Source organism: Rhinichthys klamathensis, unplaced genomic scaffold (assembly GCF_029890125.1).
Source record: "Rhinichthys klamathensis goyatoka isolate OS25496 unplaced genomic scaffold, OSU_Roscu_1.1 h1tg000900l_1, whole genome shotgun sequence".
Taxonomy (NCBI): domain Eukaryota; kingdom Metazoa; phylum Chordata; class Actinopteri; order Cypriniformes; family Leuciscidae; genus Rhinichthys; species Rhinichthys klamathensis.
Genome location: NW_026607248.1, coordinates 42747 through 60065, shown reverse-complemented (window position 1 = coordinate 60065; position 17319 = coordinate 42747). Strand labels below are relative to the sequence as shown.

The following is a 17319-nucleotide window of genomic DNA, read 5'->3' as shown; positions in this document are numbered from 1 at the left end:
CATTGCTGTACTAAAACAGTGTGAGAAACTCTCCACCCAGAATGCTTTGAGGCACATGTCTGCAAATCCTCTTTAACTGGCCTCCCTCTACCCCTCATTCTCTCTCCTTCCATCGCCACAAGGTACAGAGCTCACATTGTTATTAAACGGCCCTCCCTGCAGCCCTCCCTCTCGCTCCTACTTTTTTACAGTGGCATGTTATTAAACTCAAGGGACCACCTGGTAAAATAAACAGGCAAATAAAAGGGGAGATGTAACAAAGCCCCGTTGCCTCCTCCGGCCCTGCCATGAAAATAAAGAAGCGTGTCCGGTTCTCCTCCCACCCGTCAGGCAGCTCCAGCTCACGGGTCTTACTTTACAGAATTTCCTATGTCAAACCACAGTCGTATGCGCGCTCGTGTCATTCCTATAATTGAGAAAATGGCTTCTGGAGGAGCTGGAGTGAGTGGTGAGGAGCGTGACCTTTATTGCAGTCACGAAAGAGTTTCGCACATTCAAGACGTGTATCCGCCAGCTACAGATTCTCTCATGCCTCGAGCAGCAACTTGGCAGAGGACGCAAAGCATGCGTGCAGAATGATGGCGCTGACACACACGCTCATGCCCTCTTTGTGGCATGGAAATTGGCTTGACACACAATACTCTCCCAGATGCACTACAACTTGCTTCTCTGATAAGCGACGGAATACCACAGAGCAAATGATCTGGATGGATGGTCAGAGAGTCCAGGCTAACGGTAGCCTGCTTTGTTCACAGCTGGTTTTAATATCAGCCATAATGACAGTCTGGGAGTAGGACTGACAGAATTGAAACCTGAAGAAAAAGCAAAAACAGAACCCTACTGGTGCTGAATGTGACACGTCCATCATTCTGTGTTTATTATATATTTTCCACTCATTTAACGTGGAGGTCACATGAAAGATTGTGTATTTTAGAGTGAAAGATATATAGAGCTTGTTGGATAAAGGTCTCAAGGGGTTAAATGGATCACACCACTTTCACTGACCACATACATATTTGTGTTTGACCTGAGGGAATCCCTAAAACCAAACAGAAGGATAAAGAAAGGGGTTTAAGTTGAGGCAGCTGCTCCGTCACTCTCGTCGTTTCTTTAAAATCACCCACGAGACTTCCTGCTAAACCATTAGTGGAGCTTTCTGTTTAGGTTTACCCTGGATCCCATCCCTTCACACATAACAAGCAACAGAGACCTGAACTCACACAGGTTAAATAGATTATTACAGCTAAGCTTTAGAAGATTGACAGGATTCAGACTGATTAAAGCAGAGCAAGTTGCTAATAGGCCTATTTAATATACATTCAATAAACATAACTAAAAATGCTAATACATTAACTTTTGGGCTTTTGGGTTGTGATTGTTTTTGTTTTTTTTGGAAATAAATATGACATATACAGTTCAAAAATTTGGGCCAGTAAGATTGATGGTGAGTAATTAATAACAGACTTTTAATTTTGGGGTGAATATGCAGTGAAAGCACAACTGCTTTCAACACCAATAATAATAATAAGAAATGTTTCTTGAGCATCAAGTTCAGCATTGGCCTAGGCTGATTTCTCCACTGAAGAGTAGCTAATGATGCTGAAAATTCTGATTTGACATCAAATAAATAAATTAGCCTACATTTTAAAAATATTAAAAAGAAAAGTTATTTAAAATTTAAATTGTAAAATTGTAAAAATTACAATTTAAGGGTTTAATTGTTTTTTTGATCAAATGCAGCCTATAAGAATCTTCTTTCAAAAGCGTTAAAAAAAATCTTACCGACCCCAAACTTTTGAACGTTAGTGTAGCCTACACAAGTATGATATTAGATTGATGTATATTGTTTATTTTAGATGTTTAATTTTAGATATACAACAGATAAGCTATTTAGCTATATAATTAATTCTGTCTTTCGCAACTCGCACGCAAAAAAAATATTTTTGCTGCTTGTTCAAATTGCTTAAACTTAACCCTTAAGAACCCATTGTGACGCCGATCGGAAAAGGTTTTTTTTAAACGATTATACCTCACTTTCAACCCAGGAAGTCCCTAAGGGACATAGGAACATCCAGGTTCAGTCATGTGACAATGTGTGCATTTTTGTTGCCATGGTAACATTTCCAAAATGGTGGCCTGTCTGGTGTGCACATATTGCAGTGTCAGCACTTTTTAAAGACGCTTATTTTTGTTACTAAAGGTATGTTTCAACCCATGCAACAATTCTAATGTTTTAATAACATATCCTAGATTACACTTGACCTGATTTTAAAACGTTTCTTGTACAAATTGATATAAAACAAGTTTTGAAAATGTTGTTGTGACATGTGTCACATCTGGCTTTTAACAGTAAAACAGTAGGTGGAATTTTGATGTGACATATGTGTCACATTAAGAAAAATGCTAATGAGCTGCTCAAATAATTTAGCTGAATCAATTATTTTAGTATTACATATAATCTGCTGCTCAATTCAGAGCATATTTTAAACAAAAAAATGTCAAATTAATAACATTGTTAAAGGGTAACTAAACCCCTGGTCAGAGCCTGACTCCACCCACTGGCAATATTTGAAAAATGCTGGAAAAGTGGGCAGAGGCCAGCGGAGGGGGGGCGTGCACCTGAGACAGGTCTCTCCGTAGGCAAGGGTGTGGTTAGCTTGTGTCTGCTTACATCACAGGGCACCACAAATTAAAAATTGAACTGCAGTAGCCACCGTTCAACCTGAAGAGGGCAGCACTCAGATGTTTTTACACCATATATTGTAGAATTAAAGTACTTTATACCCAAATGTCCAAAAAATTACTTGAATCAATGAACAGCAATAATAAAGCCCCAGTCTTACAGATCATTAACTAAAGAAAGTTGGTTTAGGGTTTACCCTTTTATGAAATGTATTTTGAAAATATGTTGCCTATCTGTAACTAAAACAGCTATGCAACATATGGTACAAAACACCATGTTTATTTTTATTCAGTTTGCACATTTTCGAGTTGTGAAAAAATAATCAAAAATGTATTTCTGGTTAAACCGTATACCTGAAAAGGTAGAATTTTGCAATGTTATTGCACTACATGCATGTTCAACATGTTGACCTCTGGTGTGAGGTAGTTATTTATTTTTATTCATTTTGCACATTTTCGAGTTGTGAAAAAATTATCTAAAAATGTATTTATGATTAAACCGTATACCTGAGAAGGTTGACTTTTGATGTTACAGAACAGTTGTTGTAAAATGTAATGGTCACAGTTGTGTGGTTTTGAAATATGTGGCAAAGCAAATAAAATGCACAAACTATTACATCTGAAAAAGTTTTTTTTTTTAATGTATCTTCCCAGAAAAGTAATAATTTAGAAAATGTTGTGGAAAAGAAAATAAACAGAAAAAAAATGTTATTTAGCAAGAAAACTGACCAAGTTAAAAAAAAATCAAATGCATCATAAAAGCCCAATGTGACATATATGTAACGTTAAAAATGCACCATAAACGCCCAATGTGACATATATGTAACATTACAGATCTTTGACAAGGAGTGGTTGTATTTAAAAAACAACGGCAGAAACATGTTTTAAGTGGTCCATTTAGTCTGTTTTATATGCCCCATAATTTTTCTATAAGGGGAAATTGGTCCGGGTTCTTATGGGTTAATTTGATTGTGTTCAATCTGCTTAAATATATGTAAACTCGTTAAAGTTATTATAATTGAGAGGCCCAAAAAGAAACAGACGCACACCACGACCACGAGAAGTTCACTATAAAGCGATTAAGAGTTTGTGTGCTGGTCTGCTGGAGTCAGTGCTCCAGTTCTCTGCCAAAGTCAACTGGAAACCTGGTAATGTCTCAACAATAAGTCATGAAATGACTTTTCAAAAACAGAAGGAAAATTTTATTAAACGAGAAAAGGTCTACAATAAATTAAGGCTCATTGCAATCATTAAAAAGAGTAAAGAAATTGTATGGGCCACGTGACTGGGCCTGCTGTCGAACGGTCAGTGGAAATTGATGGTCATAAACAAAGCGACGATATTGACTTTCCAGAGTGAATACTATCATGGATATAACAGTGTTTGTGCTGGCTCATTTATTTAATCAATGTTTAATAGAATGCTAATTACCTCAACACAAGACCTAGCGAATATGAAACCATGAGACAGGCAGGCCAAAACCATGCGAAAAGCACGCAGTAAATGATAGATAACGTGACATAACCACCCAGAGAACCGGGACCACATCGCCATCTAGAGGCAAAACCACAGCACAACATAAACACGGTGCTGCTGATTCATTTATAAAGGACGTGAGAATGACATTGAACATAATGTATTATTTTTCACAGAATGCATCACTAGACCCAAAGTGTATATAATAATGTATATTGTATAAAATACTGTGCTAGAAGATTTAGTTCCTGAAATAGTGTTAATAGCAGTAATTAATTGGTGTTGCAGTTACATACATATTGTGATTTCCATCATATGTGTTATATAGCAATATTGTGATTTCTGCATTACTGTAACATTGTTGGCCAGTAAGCAAAGGCTGGGGGAGATATCATTTTTAGTTGATGATACATCAATAAATATGCTAAATAAATAAATAAAATGGATAAATAACAACAATATTTTAAAATACACAGGGACACAGTATTATTTGAAAGATTTTATTAATTTATAATACAAGATTTAGGGATTTTTTTTTTTACATGTAATAATTTGTAGCTAATTTTCATAGCAGTGACAATGATAAAACATTCTTGCAGTAATTGGCCAATCAAAAGATTGGAGAGTTTCTGTGGACACTTGCCACAAAAAACTCACTATCTTTCCAAATAAAATCCTCATCCACTCGCACTCCCACACACACACACACACACTTAACATGAGTCAGCCATTTGATGTGTACTAATAAAAACTCATACTCGGACAAGATAAAAAGGTCCCAATTATTACTCCATTATTAATAATATTCATTTCCCACAATCAAAAGGCAAACAAAACAGACGGCTTACAAACATTAGGAAATAAAACACTCAATTGTTCCTTTCTTCTGGCCCAGTGGGAGGCCATTAGGGCCGGCCATCCCCAACGCACATTTTGACCTAATGCAACAACGTAGCAGGGGGTCCATAAATCCATAGCGCTTATAATGGGGGCTTTTACCAGCCCAGCCCTTTGCTCCAGACAGAGGCTTTCGGATGATTTCCTTATTCTTTGCACCTGGACTGTGTCCCTCAGGACGCATTTTAGACAACCATGGGACAGGATACAGATGATATATCCTGACTGGGCAAGAAGAAGAGTTTGTGTCACTTCACATCAAACACATGCTTCTTCAGCGGAGACGTGGAAAAGAAAAGAAAAAAAAACTCTATTCAAGTAGACACAGGGTGAATGGTTTTCAAAGGCGGCTGGTACACACCCAGGGCGAGGAAACACTAGACTAGGGTCATGCACAGATGTTGACGTAACTAGGTAGTAAGAGGAGTCTGGCGACTTTGAGATCCACTCTCGATTGGTCCTAGGACAAAGGCAAAAAACGCAGGTGGCCATAGCACAGTCAAATCCACCAGCGCTATATCAGACTCCCTCGGTCCACAGCAACAGACTGGTGCTCGAGTCCTCACACCTCTCTCTCCGTAAGCTCCTTCTGTTTGAGGCAGGCAGGAGGATTAAGACTACAACACACACATAGTGACTTCAGATAAGGATCCGTGTTAAGTGCAAACAAAAGTCTGTTATTATGACGCATACTAAACTTCATCTGAGTCAGGCATGTAATGCCAAGTGAAAACTGACACTTGGGTGTTGGGAGAACAGAAGGTCTCTCGAGTACAGGACGTCCCTCTGAAAACCTGTTCACACATCCGTTTACATAATTTCCTTTCAATGATTCAGGTATTTCATATTTGCACAGTTTAATATTTTCAGAGGCAGCAGCCTATAAACAAATGGCCACTTTACCAAGCAAAAATTAATTTTGGCAACCAAACGAAACGAGAAAACCAAACCAAGGCAAACGCATGAGATTTGATAAACTTGGCACAAGAGAGTCTCCAGTTACTATAAGGAGCAAAAACACTGAACGAAAACCTAGTCGCACTGTCCCTGGAGCTGTTCTGTAATCATCCAGAATGCACCACGGGTTGGTGAGCAGAGACAGGAGCGGGGAGCAGAAGGACAGAAGGAGGTGGGGAAAGCTTTGTCTGGGTTTTACAGCAGTAGACAGCAGCTGCTCTCTGTAGTCTTCTCCCTGTTCCTCTGGCCTACGAGAAGAGAACAAATATTGATTGACACCTAATAAATCAAAGAATCACAGGTCCTCCTCTGAAACACTCTTCAGTTACCGGTACAAGAATGCGAGGGAAAGGCAGGACACTATGGAGCTGTTTACACCTGGCCACTTTATGCGTTTTCTGTGATCGGATAGCTATCCGATCGTGAAAAGACCAGGTGTAAACGCCCCCCGAAACGCATTCGAGACGGATTTGAATCCGATCGCTCAAACCACTTCAGGAGGAGGTCTGGGCCGCATTCCAGATGAAACTGGACAAGTGTAAATGCATCTGGTTGTTGAAACCACATATGTAAATTTTACTCCTCCCAAAAATGCTAAAAAAATAAACGTGTGAGAGCGTGTTATAGGCTATATGTCATGTTATAGTCAGATATGACGACGCTACTGCGAAACGCACCCTCAGATGAGCAGCTGAGTGTCGATTCATCAAGCCAACGCGCCGCAAACTATCACAAATCAAAGTGAAAGGTGCAGACGCTCAACACACAATCATCTTCATTAAAAGTAAAGAAACAAAATGATCTTACTAGTTCTGTTAACGCTCTCTCTTATCGCTGTCTTTGATTTTGAAATTAGCTGATGATCAATAAAATGCCGCAATATCTGTTGCTTTCGGTGACGTGCACGCCATTAAATCTGCAGTGGGAATTGAAGATCGGATTTATATCCGTTTTACAAAACCAGGTGTAAAAGGAATCGTTTTGATAAATCAGATAGCTATCCGATCTGAGAAAACGCATGAAGTCGCCAGGTGTAAACAGCCCCTAAGATGACTTAACAGAGGAGAAAATAACCCGTTTTCTTCCTCGAATGACATGCTATGTGTAACTAGTCTATAATTAATGAGGGGTGGTATTAAAATCAACATAAACCACATTCAGAGTACAGTTGCTTCGGTAATGTAATGCATTTCAGAGTGAAAGAGAATATTCAATGAGAAATGCAAATACAGGACTTGATTTTATACATCAGGAATGGATTGGATCAAAGTGGGCGTTCTATACGAACCAGGCCCAGTTTATAATCAGCCTCAAATTCAACTTCAAATAAAAGCTGTTCTTTTGAACTTTCAATCAAATAATCCTGTAAAAAAAAAAATTGTATCACGGTTTCCACAAAAATATAAAAACACTGATATTAATAATAATTCGAAATATTTCTTGAACAGCATATTAGAATGATTTCTGAAGGATCATGTGACTGAAGACTGGAGTAATGATGCTGAATATTAAGCTTTGACATCACAGGAATAAATTACATTTTAAAATATGCATAAAGTTATTTTAAATTTTAGCTGTGTTTTTGATCATATAAACATAGCCTTGGTGAGTCTAAGAGATGAGGGAAAAAAAAAAATATATATATATATATATATATATAAAAATCTCACCAACACCAAACTTTTGAATGATAGTGTATATAAAGTAATTATGGTCAATCCTGTTTTCATGTTGACTTTTCATGAAATCAAGGGAACTTAAACCCACAAAGACTGTGGGCTACAAATGGCCCATTTGTTCATGTTAACTTTATCTATTGTGAAGCGACAGTGTGAATGCTGGCTAAAACAAGTCCCTGATCTGAAGCCAAACAGTGATTTATTGATCATATAAAATAGAAACAAAGCATGCAACCTGCTTCCTCATTCCAAATGTAATACTGACAAGTCATAGTGAACAAGAAGCTTGCTTCAATAAAGCCAGCACAACTTGTTAAACCAGAAGTACCAAGAAAGGTACAGACTTTACAGATCTTAAGTTACAGTTTTGAATCAGCATTGTGTGACTGGATAAAGTTCAGTGTTAATATGACTGTTTGCATCTTAATTATTATAATGTGTCTGGAAGATTTAAGCCAGTTGCTACCTGGCATCAGTCCTCCAATTACTGCTGTCTCCTTGTCCTTAAAACAAAAAGTGGATGTGGATGGGCAAGCCAAAGACATTCAGCCATGTTTAGAGCAGTAGGAGCTTGCCAGAGGAATATATCAGAACTTACCATGGGAGTTCGGCTCTGGCAGCGTCTCTCTGGCAACCAAGTGCATGACAGTTGTTCGGCCAGGGGGCAACTTCAGAGCTATTCAACAGAGAAGTGGCATTCTGAATATCTGCAAACAACTTGGCTACTTTGCCCAGTACAAACAGCTTCTGACCTCCAGCATATTTTAACATCCACTTTCACTGTCCTCACAATAATGTAGAGACAGCGAAACAACAGGACTGTCAAAGTGTGTTGACCGTGACAGACAAGGTCTAGTGCTCACCTCCTAGTGTGACATTGCCATGCAGGAAGCGGCCCTGGAAGATCAGCCTCAGGATGCTGGGGCTGCTCACACTCTCCTCCTCCCAGCCTGCAATGCAAGTCATTACAGTCACTACTGAAACAGGCTGGCATGAAGCTTCACTATGAAAAAATGGTCAAGATCATAGTTGGACCGCATGTGGTCACAGATGAAATCCAGTGAAAGTAAATTAGCAATACGAAAAGTATCTAATCCATATACATCTATGACAGACACTACCATTCAAAAGTTAAGGTTTTTCATGTTTATCATGCTCACCTAGGCTGCATTTATCTGTGATGGCAAAGCTGAATTTTCAGCATTAATATTCCAGTCTTCAATCACATGATGCTTCAGAAATCATTCTTATATGCTGATTTGGTGCTCATGAAACATTTCTTCTTATCATCAATGTTGAACAGTTATAAGTTATGTTTAATATTTTGAGAAAAGATTCTTTGATGAATAGAAAGTTCAAAACAGCATTTATTTGAAAAAGAAAAATCTTTAGTCACTTTTAATCAATATAATGCATCCTTTCTGAATAAATGGTCTTCATTTCAATAAAATAAAAAACATCTTACTGACCCCAAACTTTTGAACGATAGTGTTGCCATTTCAAAGTGATTGTTCACCAGAAAAAAAAAAACATTCTGTGATGATTTTAGCAGTTTCACATATTGAGTTTAAACTATGTTTTGTGCACAAAAAAGTGTGTTAAACACAAACACAATACTTCAACTACAAATAGAACTACAATTAAAATACACACTCAAACCATACCTGCTGGCCAGTTTTCAAAAACATGGCGGGCAATGTCTGTGGCAGAGTCATTCGGAGAGAAAGTGAAATCCTGTGTCTTCCCACTTACAAGGATCAGCCGTAGATTCACCTGTAACCGAGTGAAAGGAGAGGGGAAACTAATTAAATCATTAAATTGTGAAGCAGTGCCCTAAAATTCATACACAGTGACATTTCCACCAAATAGACCTTAATGACCCTTCAACCTGTGCTCACCCCACAAAACATGACGACCTGGAGAGTCCTTTGCAGAAATGGGCATTCCCTCCTAATTAGATTTATGTTCAGCTTTAAGGGTGAAACTAGCTGCTACCCTCTTTAAAGGTTCCAGTGAAATGGTCTGGCGAGTGGGGAAACGCAGGGTAGGGCAGAGAGGAAGTGCTAATGCCTTTCGTTTGCATGTAGTGATACCAGCCCCCCCTTTCCTAGACACCCCTTCACCCTAATGCGATAACCCCAGGTGTCCCAGACAACCCAGGGCTGAGTTATTAAATTTACATGGCCCATGCATAACCCCTTGCAGGATGAGGGGAGCAGCACGGTGGATTAGCGCAATAAATTTGACCCATGCATGAGTCCTATTAAAAAGCAACAGACAGACACAATGCCTCTACAAGCAGTATTAATAACACCACAAAGGCCAACACACGCTTCATGCTAATGTTCATACGTCTACGAGATCCATTATGCTGCCTAAAAAATAAGGATTATTTGATTTTCACTGCCAACATGTTCAAAGGCTCCACCCTTAGAAATGATTTAAAACATTTCTCAGAATAAGAATGAAAAAAAAAAAATTTTATTTTACTATTATTTACTTACAATTATTATAGTACAATCATTATTATTATTATAAAATAGTAATTAATTTTAAATAAATTCCAGCAATAATAGATACTACAGCTATAAATTCATATTTTTGTTGGAAAACAATAACATACAGTTCCAAACCTTACTGATTTGTTAAGCATTTTTAACTCATTCTAACTAATGCTTAAAGACTATAATCACAAAAAATTTCAGACAATTTGGACTAAATCTAATCTATGTTAGCCAGCTAAACAATTTTACAGTGGTTTCATTAAATCAGTTTGCAACAATAATCAATACATCAGAAAAAAAAAGTTTAGCTTTGCAATGATGACATGACCTTGATCAACCAACACACCATATAGTGATATCACCACACTGCCCAATTTAGGAATTCAACTGAATAAATTTGGCAGCATCCTCTGTGAATATAAAAAGCACCATAAGACTCAATGTCTGCACAGAAAAGACACAGAGTGCCACTATATCAACCCATAAAAAAACTAAACTTTGAGATTCCAAAGAGTCTCTTGTTCAGTTTATTTCTTCCAGGGTTTAAACGCCCTCCTTCCCCCCTGCCTCATGGTTTTCAATGACTGCAATTTAAACATTACATCACCCACACTCAGTGTAGAGAGCTTGGCCGGGCATTAATGCTTTCGTTCAGAATCAGTTGGGGGGGGGGGGGGGGCGTAAGAAGGTGAGCCAGTTGGCCCTGGCACTGCTGTGTATAAAGCCACATACAAAAAAGCACAAAAACGAAGGAAAAATAGCTTCATGGAGACACTGCAACCAGTCAGCGGACCAAAACAACTTTCAACATGTTTCTGAGAAAGTGGAAGTGAAAGAAGACATTCAGTTCCTCTCAGTTTCAACTGAAAATGTGCGAGTACAAGTTGAGTAAATCGGTTTATATTATTATTTAATTTGAGTCAAAGATACTAAATCGTAGCATTAACACCAGCTCATCCGCTCGCAATAGGGGGGCCCGAGTTTTCCTTCCACCCCACTGTGACAGCAGCCCAGGTCATGACCCAAATAGTGGAAGCAATCAAATAACATGACAGGAAAAGGACAACCTCTTCCAGCCACAAAAATGTGTTCATCCTCTCGCACCACGTGCCAGCTAAATCCTTACTAAGGGCCCCCCAATGCCCTAACCTAACCTACTGTGAAATCAGGCTCCTGTGCCGAGGGCATTTGCAATGTAGGGCACCCCACCCCCATTCAGACACTCTTGAAAGTATTCGGCTTTCACCTATGGGGACCAGCAGTGGGAACAAAAGAGGTCAAACCATGATGCATGACGTCATGATAACAGACTGTTTACAAACACCAAGCCCCCGATTAAGGCACGGAAAGCCCTTCTCCAGCCTGCTCGGGTGGATTTAGGGTGTTATCAGCAAATCTGTGATGGATAATATAGATGAGAGCATAACAAACAAATAAGCACTCCCTGCTGCCCCAGTTCTTAAAGCCTTGACAAATACAACACACCAAATCTGCCTAAATGCCCCAGAACCAGTACGCAAACACCTCTATAATCTCACGGCTTATATATTTGTTCGCAAAAACCTCAATCATGTTGCTTTCATCCCAAAATTCTGAGTATGGGACACCGTATTTGGCTACACGTCATGTCACTTTCAAATCAAGAGCTTAAAGGCATCACCATTTGCCCCATCCCCAAATAATGGCAGTAAAATAACATATCCCAGAAACAACAGGTTCAGAAAACAACAAGTAATCTCAAAGCAACAGTAAGACTGAGAGTGTAACATACAAGATTCATTTTGTCATCTCAGCCTCAAATAAAAGTTCAAATTCACAACTTCTCTAATGTAAACCCATATTAGGACTAACAAGAAAAGGTCAGTGTTATTTTAGTATTATTTATTTACTATTACAGTATTTTTTTTTTTTTTTATATATATATATATATATATAGTTTTTTAATTTATGTGTTTTTAATTTTTAATTTTAATTAATTTATTTATGTGTAAATTCATTAGTTTTTGTTTTTTAATTTAGCCTTGATTTGTTTTAAGTTTTAGTCTTTTTTTATTTTAGCTTTATTTCAATAAACAAAAGTTAAGTTTACAATAACACTTACTGTTTTTTTAATATAACATTTTTAGGCTTAAACTTATAGGAACAGTTTACAATGAAAACTGCCATCACCTGTTTACCCTTAGTTTGCATAAAAAACATGCAAGATGCATGTAGATTTTTGTGAATAATGATGCAAAGTTTAGTCTATTCATCAGATAAAGCCATCAAAGGCTTCAGAAGGTTTGGAAAATAGCTAATGAATATTTTTTCCCCCGTCTTATAACTTGACAGCCATGGTCACTATGCACTTTCATAGAATGGAAAGGAGCAGCATGAACATTGTGCTAAGTAACTTATTGCATTTAACAGACAAAATAATGAAAATGAAATCATCTCTGTGGAGCAACAAGGTAAAAGTAGATGACAAAAATTTACATATTTCAGTGAACTCCGCACCTTTAAGATTTGAATGCATTCTAAAAATGACACCTGATGCTTCATCATATTGACATTGTGTAATGGTGCATGATGTAAAGAGAGATCTGGCCTGATATACTCACTGTGTCGGGGTCTCTCTGAGAGGTCATGGCTGTGATCAGAGGTGGAGGGCAGCCAGGAATCGATGGTTGACCAGCAGTGAGAGGGCAGCACAACCCCTGGCACAAAGACTCAGTATGTGTCTTCTCCCTCTGGCCTTTCGCTGCCTCGCACAGCCTAACACCAAGTCAATTATTCACAACATGCCACACAGATTTGTTTACTATACACAGTCCAGTGGTCAAACCAGCATTACCACAAGATGATTAATTACTATCTTTAAGTGACATACTTTACCAATATAAAATGCAGTGCAAAGTATTACAACTTACAGGTGAGATGACAAGACATGAACACTAGACAAACACTAACTCACGAGATCCTGGTGAATGTTTAGCAAGTAATTTAACTGCTAGGTAGTACTCTAAGTGATCCGATTTACTGATTAATGAATCACCTAAACAATATGCAGCCATATAAACAATACACTGTATCCGGCTTATAAACAGATAGACGTTTAACAGCGCAGATGTGTAGGGAAATGCAACAAAAACAAACGTCACATACCTTTGCTCTATTTGACGTGATGCCAAACTGTTGTTTGTATTACTGGATCAGCATTATATATCAGCTTGAGTGCTTGAATCCGTGTTAGGAATCCAGACCTGCCTGTGAACCAGACACCAAACCAGGATGAGCTCGACTGCTGATCAGGAAAAAATATAGTCCAAAATTAAAGACACATCAAAACGATGATACACGAACCATTAAAAAGAGAGATGTCTCGATTATGATGCGAGAGATGTGAAATGTTGTATGAGCAGAGAAAGTGCGCGCGACCGCTGGCCTTGAGCTGGAATAATTTTGACTGCGGCAAAATAAAGAGGAACTAAAACGACCGCTTTGATCGAGTAACAGACGCCTATCAAATCCGGCGCGGTCGTTTGACGGTCCAGTGCTTTCGTGATATATTAACTGATGGGTATATCCATCGTTCTAATCAGATCAGATGTAGCCAAAATCACTCGCAGCGTTCGATCAGATTAATGGCTGAGAATTTAAAGACACCGGAAGTCAGCTGGCCATATATGCAGGAAACGGAGCACAAGGCTTTCTGGGACTTGTAGTTTTAAGGCAGCTCTCCATTTTGTTCGCACCTTGCAGAATGGCAGTCATTTCACATGCTGTGTGGTGGAATGTGGGGTGTTCTATCTCTCTCTTTTTTATTTCTAAATGAGCTTTTCATCTTTTGCTTGTCTTTGATTTTAAATGTGTTTAAACGTTCTCATATGCCATTATGGTAAACATTATGTAAGCAAACTCAACATTTGGCATACATACTGACTTTATTTGAATACTTCTATATAAAATTCCTTATAGAATTTAATTGTTTTCACAGATACACACTAAATTCTGCAATCTTAATTTTTAAAAGAAAGCAACTGAATGACAATACTTCATATATTTATTTGATGACAGCATAGCACATAATAAAGGCACATTGAATAGGCTATTTACATTGGAATAATTAAAGCTGAAGTGTGTAATTTTACAGGAAAAAAAAGTGTAAATACTGCAGATCTATATAGCCATCAAAACAACATTCCTCTGTTTAAGCATCCCAACCAAGGGTGCGTTTCCCTAAAGTATGGTCGCAAATTCCGTTGAATTGTGTTGGTAACGACGGAACTTGCGACCATACTTTGCGTCTGCTACTTTTGACCAATGGCAGATGGGGGTGCGTTCTGGAAACATGTTTGAAAATAGTAAATATTTTTTTTAATTTCATTTGCTGACATTAGTGGCACAGAAACTTCACACTTCAGCTTTAGAGAGAAAGTATGTACATGGATATGAAACAATAAGTCTTACAATACAGTAAACAGTGATGTCTTTTCAATTACAGTAGCAATACAATACAGCTATTCAGTCATGTAAATTAGATGTAAAACAGCTTTGAAAGAGTGAGAAACAGCTAGTCACAACACTGAGCCATGTAAAACCATTACTTCTGAGGATATCTACAATAATACCTGTAAGGGTCTATTATAAGAGAAGGCAGTGTCTGTTCAAAGGTAATACAACTGACTCATCATAACTTTGTAAGTAACAGATATGATTTTTTAATAAACTGGAGGAAACAGTCCCAGCTCAACTACACAGCAGCATTGTGTAAACATTAACTGTAAAACAGGCTTTAAAGTCACAATATTTGCAGCAAATTGTAATAACATTTTAAAAATATACTGTACAAACAACTGTGTAGTGTAAAGAACCATACACCATTCTGTCCATGTCAATAAAATATACAGTATCACAGCAACATATGAAAAAGCCACTAAATTCACAAAGCTCCATAATCTCCACTTTCAGACCTACTTTTCCTTTAAGAATAAAAGCATTTACATGGCAATGTTTTTACAAAAAACATGAAAACAGCATAAATAATGTTATCTTAAGAAGATAACTACAATGGCAAAAATCTGCATGACAAATAAGAGCACTTAGAGGCTGACGCTCAATGTGAAAACGACAAATTTGTCACACAAGTAAAAAACAAAAGACTATTTCAGAAAATAAGACAATTATGTAATGTCTGATTTTTCTATTAAGCACATTTAAGACAATGAGGTTTTCCTATTTTAAATCCCAAATATGCTCAATAGAGACAACTGTCAAAAAGAACTGTTACTGAAAAAAATTACAGTGTAACCATCAACAATAAATATATTTTCCTCCTACTGGTACATAAATACATAAAGTTACAAAAATGTACAAGAATATACTTTTACAAATAGAAATCTACTGATAAAATCCAATATTTTTCATGTATCACTTTTTCAATCATATCAAGTTTATAAAATTAAGTACTACAAGGACGTTTTGAGTTCAAAACAATAAAGCACATCATATTTTACTAAATATATTACACTTCCCAATTATCTCTGGTCCAATAAACATATTTGGTTCTGTTTACACTGTACACAAATACGAATTGTCTTTATATGTGAATTTAGGACTGAGTGTGCTCATTGTGATTTTGCAAGGGATGAATTCTGATCCGTTTACTTACAGTAGATAGGCTAGTAAATACCTACATTGGTTGCTATAGTAATTATGTAAATGCCAGGATAATGCAAAGAGACTCATACAACACCTGTTGGGGTGGAAAGAGAGGACAGACCAGTTTCAATTTTGCCATCTTGCCACAGTGCTGAACTCATGAGGCACATTAGAGAACATCCTTGTGCAATTAGTAACATTCACTAGTGAATGTCAGTGTGCTATAAGAGGAAATGAGTGAATTTGGACATGAAGGATGTTAAATACACGTTGCATCATGAATTACGAAAAAGCTTCAGTTGGATACGCCCAATCAGATATTTGCTGCCAGTCTGAACAAAGTCTTTGAATAACATTAATTATGAATGAGAGGAGTCACCTATGACCAGAGAACACCCACAGGCAGAGACACCCAGTTCACAAATGAAACAGTTCTGGTCCATCTCTGAATTTGTACCAGAAAAAAACATGTGCATACAAAGTACATGTAGGACTTGACCATAGTCTTGTCTAGACCAGAAGTCTAGACATACATAAGTAACACTGTCACAGTACCATTATGCACTGACTAGTGATGCGCGGGTCGTCTCATAACTCGCGGACCCCGCGGGTCGGGTTGGGGCGGGAAAGAAATTGTCACTTTATTTGCGGGGCGGGTTATTAAAAGCAAAATTAAAAAAAATCCATGTATGTTGCGTGCAATTTCCAGCCTATATTAAATATTTGGGAATATATATTTTCATATTTTATTAGGTTCTTTGATAAGGTTACAATACGAATGCCGTAGCAACGTAACTTGTGTGATTTCCCCAAACCTTTGGCGACACGTCACGAAAGCGGCGCGCCAAGCAGCTCCCGCCACCAGCCACGACAACAAGAGCGGAGAAATAAAAGTGAAGATGGAAGACGAGGTGCGGGAGAAATTGAGGTCGGGAATTTACATAATTAAAAGAAAAAAGGTCAGGCTGCTAAATCTAATGTTTGGAACCGGTTCTCAGAAATAGTTGCAGCAGAAGACAGTATCGGCTACGTGAAGTGCAACTCGTGTGAAAAATATACAAACAGGAGAGCCACAAAAAGGGCATTTCAACTTTTCCAGCATGTCAAGACATATTTGTGGGGGGTCTAAGAAATAAAAAATTGTTTAGCCTATTAGATGAATACAAACGCTGCTTTGTAAATGTTGAATATGTTTATCAGTATCTTATTAATATGACCAGATTTATGGTTCATATTCATAATCGTCTGTTGTTGCAAGGACGATGTTTACAGGACGAGTTTACAGGACGATGTTTCCAAGCACTTTCAGGCTGAAATAAAGGCTGTTTTCATTTACATTACAATACCTAGTATGTCTATTTAACGGGTGCGGGGCGGGGCGGGTTGTAAAAATAGATACAGTGGTGCGGGGCGGGCTGGGGTGGGCTAAATAATTTCATAAATGCGGGACCCGCGGGTTGGAAAAAAAGCCGACCCGCGCATCA

At 37.9% G+C, this 17319-nt stretch overlaps 1 protein-coding gene and 1 long non-coding RNA gene across 2 annotated transcripts; one reads left to right on the top strand and one right to left on the bottom strand.

Annotated features, from left to right (window-relative positions):
* Positions 1–4967: 4967 nt before the first annotated feature.
* ubl3b (ubiquitin-like 3b) lies at positions 4968–13848 on the bottom strand. Its single transcript, XM_056244055.1, has 6 exons — positions 13340–13848; positions 12796–12949; positions 9356–9464; positions 8555–8641; positions 8290–8367; positions 4968–6260 (listed from the first exon to the last, which is right to left on the bottom strand). Exons 2-6 carry the CDS (start codon positions 12820–12822, stop codon positions 6208–6210), a joined length of 354 nt encoding a protein of 117 aa, XP_056100030.1. The 5' UTR covers positions 12823–12949; positions 13340–13848; the 3' UTR covers positions 4968–6207.
* A 961-nt stretch (positions 13849–14809) lies between these two features.
* LOC130078522 (uncharacterized) lies at positions 14810–15097 on the top strand. Its single transcript, XR_008805935.1, has 2 exons — positions 14810–14878; positions 14910–15097. It is a non-coding gene; the product is annotated as an uncharacterized LOC130078522 (long non-coding RNA).
* Positions 15098–17319: the final 2222 nt, after the last annotated feature.

Excerpts from the sequence above, each read along its gene's own strand:
- ubl3b (XM_056244055.1), bottom strand. The coding sequence starts at position 12,822 with ATGACCTCTCAGAGAGACCCCGACACA. Across the intron at positions 8,368-8,554 it reads TGGCAATGTCACACTAGGAG|CTCTGAAGTTGCCCCCTGGC; the intron begins GTGAGCACTAGA and ends TCTGTTGAATAG. Across the intron at positions 6,261-8,289 it reads GCCAGAGCCGAACTCCCATG|GCCAGAGGAACAGGGAGAAG; the intron begins GTAAGTTCTGAT and ends CTCTTCTCGTAG.